This window comes from Lytechinus pictus, chromosome 2 (genome assembly GCF_037042905.1).
Source record: "Lytechinus pictus isolate F3 Inbred chromosome 2, Lp3.0, whole genome shotgun sequence".
In the NCBI taxonomy this organism is placed as follows: Eukaryota; Metazoa; Echinodermata; class Echinoidea; order Temnopleuroida; family Toxopneustidae; genus Lytechinus; species Lytechinus pictus.
The window spans coordinates 13,259,834-13,265,833 of record NC_087246.1 but is presented as its reverse complement, the minus strand read 5'-3'; the positions used below and the strand labels follow the sequence as shown (position 1 = coordinate 13,265,833).

Below are 6,000 nucleotides of genomic sequence, written 5' to 3'. Positions count from 1 at the left end.
CCAAATTTTGTGAAAACAGTCGTCATGAATATTCATTAGGTGGGCTGATGATGTCACATCCCCACTTGTTCTTTTGTATTTTATTATATGAAATTAGGTTTATTCAAAAATTTTCCTCCATTCTTGCAAGAACTACAAAAATTGGATTGACAACTGATTTAGTGCATTATATATTTATTGCCGCAGCTTATTTCATTATAAGGGAGACATATTATTCACACAAGTATGAAATAATGAGAAAAAAATATGATTTTATGTAGTCACATAAGAAAACTGAAAGTAGAGATGTGACATCATCAGTCCACCTAATGAATATTCATGACGACTGTTTCACAAAATATTGCTGAACTTTAAACTTCAATAACTTTATTATTTGTTATCCGATTTTGATGAAATTTTCGGCATTTTGCTCAGTGAATTCTACTCTTATGTATTAAGATATAAATATTTTCAGCCCGGACCATCCCTTCAAGATAGTGCCCTTTTCGAAATAAGGTGCCCGTGCCCCCCCCCCCCCCCCACTTTCAACCCTAATTTGCTCGCCCCTGAGCTAACAGCTTCTCACAACTCCACCCCCCCCCCCCGAAAAAAAATGAAAGTTGCTTTTTACATTTTCCTTTTCCACCCTCATGTATCCCCGACCCCATATTCAACGCCGGATCCACGGAAATAATTATCTATGGATCGAACTAAGGCCGCTCAGAAACCTAAACAAAAAGACACTTTTTTTTTGTTTAGTTTTCTGCGTTCGTTCGATCCATGGATTATCGCAGGATCTTGCAGCCGCGCAAAATCTATATTCAAAAGCGCGCATTATATGCATGAGTTTAACGTGGCAATTACGGTAACTTACGTCATGCTTGGATGGATTGCGAGATGGTGCTGCAACGACGAGTTTCACATATCGCCTACTTGTAAAATAAACAATGTTCATTCCGAATCTCCACAATTTTGTATTTGAAGAACAATCAAAATGAAACTTGTCAGCAAAGACTTCGAAAAGGATGGTGCCGGGTGAGTAGATCGTAGATCTGGTCCTAGTTTGCCGCAATGCAATGCCGGTACTAGATTCTACATTTAATACACAGTCCCACCCGTATAAATCGATGTGACCACTTTTGTCTTTGAAGAAAATTAGGTTGGCTCTTTGACTTTAGCTTAGTCATGTTACTGTTAGTTTAACGTTAGCGTTGACATCAAATAAATCACATTATTACTTTTTATTACTATTATTATGTATTCGGCCTTAGAATTATAACAGGATAGGCCTATGTTGTCAAGAGAATATCCAGGGTGGAAATTTTCTCTATCAAACTCAAAGACAGTGAGTTACACTTACAGAGGGACCGTGCACTCTAGCCTAGGCGACACCCCAATACTTACCCGCGTTAATAAACTGGGACTCCACTCACACGCATTTGGGCCGCCCTAGCTTAGAACTAAGCAATATTATCTAGAAATTGTTAAACTCTAGTCATAAAATATGTTCTATTAAATAAATTGATAATGTTTAATCGGTACTCACCGGTTCTTTTGTTGCATTTTCAGACCATTTCTCACAATTCTTCGTAAATATTTGCAGCAAATTTTGTCGCCATAGACAGCTATACGTCCATCTTTATTAATAAATGGAGCGCCCTTTACGATAGTTGTTAATGCCGTGGAGAAATCGTTAGGCATTTTGGCCTGTGTTCAAGGCGTTCTTTCTGTTTTATTTTTTATATTGAAGATTGTGCATTTGTTAAATAGCGCCGTCTACGTCAGGTATGAGATCGAGTGTATAAATACACTCTTCCAAAATAATTATGATTCCGACCTGGCGCTGTTTAACTTCAATCTCTTTCACCTAAATTAGCGATGAATGCTAGCATTATAAAATATATATTATTAACGTCTGACGAAAAGAATAATCAACCGATCAGCTGACGAGAACGCGAATCACGTGATCTTCATATCAGCTTCGATCGCGAGTCAGAAGTGAAGAGCAACTGCCCAGAAAATCAGGAAAAAGCCGTGAAAATGTAAGTTCCCCTTCATTTCTTTCATTTTTTTGTTGTTGCTAACGATGCATTTACACTATGAAATTATAATTTAAATAAGAGAAAGGAATATAGCTTGTACTTGTGATATAATATAGAAATATCCTGTTCTCAGAGATTTCTAACCAAAAATACTAGTGATGTCGCCTATGAGGTCCATACATGTAATGTTTGGACCTCATTGGTACTAGGAGTGGGACCTTGTGCGTTCCAGCCATAGAGATGTATACTAATTACGCTAGAGTGCGGAGTCGCCATAGGCGCGCGTACTTAACCTCTGTGATTGCGCGGAGCGTGGTCGGCCATTGCTCGATAGGTCTAGATTTGCAAAAGTACCCGGATGTACACATAGCTCGTACGTGTAACGCTGTGAAAAAGGGTGCTGTCTCCGGCTTTTATCTTGAAGAAAAGAATCCAACCTCATATACAATTAAAAATATGAATGACAAATTGCATCTCAATAAACTATTAGTGTGATTACATGGGGATCAGCTATTGATTTGTCTTTTTACCTGAATTCTCGGGATGAAATTCTCAAATAATTTGCATCTACGATTACCTGTCTGTTTATAGGCCTATTATAATAATAGACAACATATTGATAACACATAAATAAATAGATAAATAAATAAAATAAAACATTAATAGTAAATTTTAACATTTAATTCAAAAGACAGTTAATCAGCCCATCTTCTATGGATTTCCCTACCTTAAATTGGCTTTAACTGTCATCGTCCTTTGGCAATTCCTTCATCCACATGATTCCATGTTCTCATCGACCAAATTATGTCGGATATAATTTTGTAATTTCAATTCATTTCACTTCACTTCAATTCATTTTTTAAATTTCATTTCCATTCAAACATAATTCAAAGTTATATAATTCGGATAGGCCCTATACAATTTTACAGATGAACATTCTTATCTCGTAAAAAAAGAAAACAGTAGGCCTATAAAATTGAGCATACATGGCCTACTATTATGTAACTTGCCTTAATTTGTATGAATATATATTAGTAATATTTTTTTTAATGTACAATAATTTGTATAAGTTAGTGTTTTTGTCTTATACTAACTATAATTATGAGCTATTTTAGTTTTATTAGCAAGTAGTATTTCAGGGCATCTCATTAATTCTTCTTGCAATGGTGAGCCTCCCGTTACACCATCAATGGTAAAACTATATTGGATCTTCAGCAGTGGCGTACCTAGGATTTTCCACAGGGGGGGGGGGGCAAATTCGTCCGCCAAAAAATTTGACAAGCCCAAAAAAAGAAAGGTCTTCAACCACAAATAAAGGATTTCGTACCAGAAAAAAATTTGACAAGCAGCGGCAAAAAAATAAAAGGTCTTCAAAACTAGTCAGGGGGGCAGGGATATGTCCCTTGCATGGGTTGTGACTCGTCAGGAGGGGGGTAGTCTGCCCCCCCCCCCCGTAGGTACGCTAGTGGTCTTCAGTGGTTTTGTTAATTTTTTTCTCATAGGAATATGATAAAAATCTGCAGGCCTATACGGCACCGAAAATGAGATATTGATTTAAAAAATATCTAGAATGACTTTTCATTGTTCCAAAATTTTTGCTTTTAATACCCTTCTCTTTGAGTTAGAATCGGTTTATTTTATTCCCGTTTTAGGGGGTGGGGTGAAGTGACATATGCATCAAAGCAAATTTACAATCAAAATAAAAGTATTCAAGTACAGGGGGTGCGACCGGACACCTCCCTGAAGTGAAAATAATAAAATTTGATTGTGATTTTATGCATCCCCCCGACCACCACTTTCAAAATCATTCCGCGGCCCCGTAATAAACTGACATAATATAATTTTGTTCATCCGTGGAAATCGTATCATTAAAAAAATGAGAAAATCAAATTCAGTATATACTTTAAAAATGACCAAAAAAAAAAAAGGGAAAAAAAGAATCTGCAAAACGCGTGTTTATATCTGTTTATACACAGAGCCGAGAGGCCGGTGCCAGTGTTAGGAAATATTTGTCATTAACATGATTAAGTTAGTATTCAAGCAACACAGTCACATTTGATTAACACAATTTCAAACCAGGTATTATATTTGAGGTTAAATTAGGATGATCACTCAACAGCCGACAATTTGTAATATCTTATTCCAAGGATTTGTCAGTTTTACAATAGGCCTATAATTATTGTTTAATATGTTTGATTTTCGTACTCACAATTTTACAAAAGTTTTTATGATAAGTTTAAGTGTGCATGTATCTCTTTTAGGATATTGTTATCAATTGGTTTTATGCACTCAGTTGCAGTAATAATGTACTTCGTAGTATGATTAAAAAAATTATTATATCCCCCTCCCGCTCTGTTTATTCTCCTCTCCTTCTCCTCCTCCTTCCCCTTCTTATTATTCGATCATTGATTGTTCACATAATATTGGTTCAATCATAGGATCACAAACACAATATCTGAGCCGGTTTGCCGATCAGCATGGTATTTCAGCCAGGGTGAATCAAGTCTAGATTTTCCAGAAAATCAAAGTGAAAATCTTTTATGTTGCGTTAAACACGCATCGTAATTTGTTTATCATGTTTACAAGGCAATACTGTAAACACAATTTCCCTCAATATTAGGCCTCCTGTATACATTGCAAAATTGTACGACTGCATGCGCGCATTCGATATGCAAATTTTGCTGTCAACAAACTACTGGACTAATGTGTAAATCATTTTCAAATATTATCAATAAAAAGTCATTTTATGACTCACGAGTTATTGTGATGACGTTTACATCGACATTTAAATCCATGGGGAAAAGGAGTTATGCCCATAATGCCCATATGATTTCTATGTGTAAATCTATACATGTATATATGGAAAATAAATTATAACAATTATTCTAAAAAATGAAGAAATAAATTATCAGCATCATGGTTATTATGAAACTACTTGAAAAAATGCAATTGTGTTTTTTATCAATACATTGTGTTTCAGATCAGGTGCGGATCCAGGATTTTCCAAAAGGGGGAGCCGGGGGTGGATAATTCAAAGGGGGGTACACTTTTGTTATAACGGCATTTAACATTACACATTTTAACTGTGCCTCTCAAAATTGGGGGGGGGGTCGCGAGCCGGCTCTGCCCCCCTCCCCCTTAGATCCGCCAGTGTCTCATATGCATTAGACACTGTGATATGGCCTGTAGGCCAAGTTGAATTTTTTGACTAAATTTCTGAGGTCAACTTGAACATGTTAAATTTGTTAATCAGGACTCCCTAGAACAATATGCCCAGGCCTACATGTTATTTTTAATATTCATCCCTTCCAAATCATTAGAAAATAACAGTCATATTAGTGTATCGAAATGTTATGACCAAAGCAAAAAAAATTGGGGATGTATCATTGGCCTGTATATTATGCGCTATATTGATATTCATATATATATAGGCATTTTTGTTCTCAGTTTCGTTAGATTTTTTGTTAATTTAAACTGTAATTCTGTACATTCAATACTATTTAACTTTTCCATTTGCTTTCGCGCTCATATGTCATCATTGTGTTCCATTTCTGTGCTATCACAGTACATGGCCCATAGGTACTGTACGCGCATAGCAGGCTGCGAAGACCTATCGAGTAATGGCGGCCGGTCTCCGCGTAATCACAGCGATTTGACGAAGTACGCCCTCTAGCGTTATTAGTATACATCTCTATGGTTCCAGCCGACTTTGGCCGGAGCTGCTGAGCTAGAAGCACGTCGTGCGCGGCCTAACCAGTTATTGCTCGGCAATTTTTTCAGGGGTGACTTTCAGATTTTATCCCCATAAAAGCATGATTTTTGGTGATTTCAGGGGCGAATTCGCACGCCGCCCCCATGTATTTTTTTCCAGGTGTTTTCTGTTTTCCAATCTTGTTTGAGCTGTTTGCATGTGCAGCCAAGGGCAAGGCCAAGGACCGTCTTTCCGTTTCGTGTCGCCCACATTTTATGATGTGCTGTA

The 6,000-nt window shown here is 36.9% G+C and overlaps 1 protein-coding gene across 2 annotated transcripts in view; it reads left to right on the top strand.

Moving 5' to 3' along the window:
• The first annotated feature begins 796 nt into the window (after nt 1-796).
• The window catches only part of LOC129254781 (protein pelota homolog), an 18,465-nt gene continuing 13,261 nt past the window's right edge, over nt 797-6,000 (top strand). The window contains exon 1 of one of the 2 annotated variants that reach the window (XM_054893303.2): nt 797-1,014. In XM_054893303.2, the coding sequence (XP_054749278.1) occupies nt 974-1,014 (41 nt within the window). In that variant the 5' untranslated portion in view covers nt 797-973. The remainder of the gene's footprint in view (nt 1,015-6,000) is intronic. The other variant, XR_010295786.1, reaches the window with a different exon arrangement.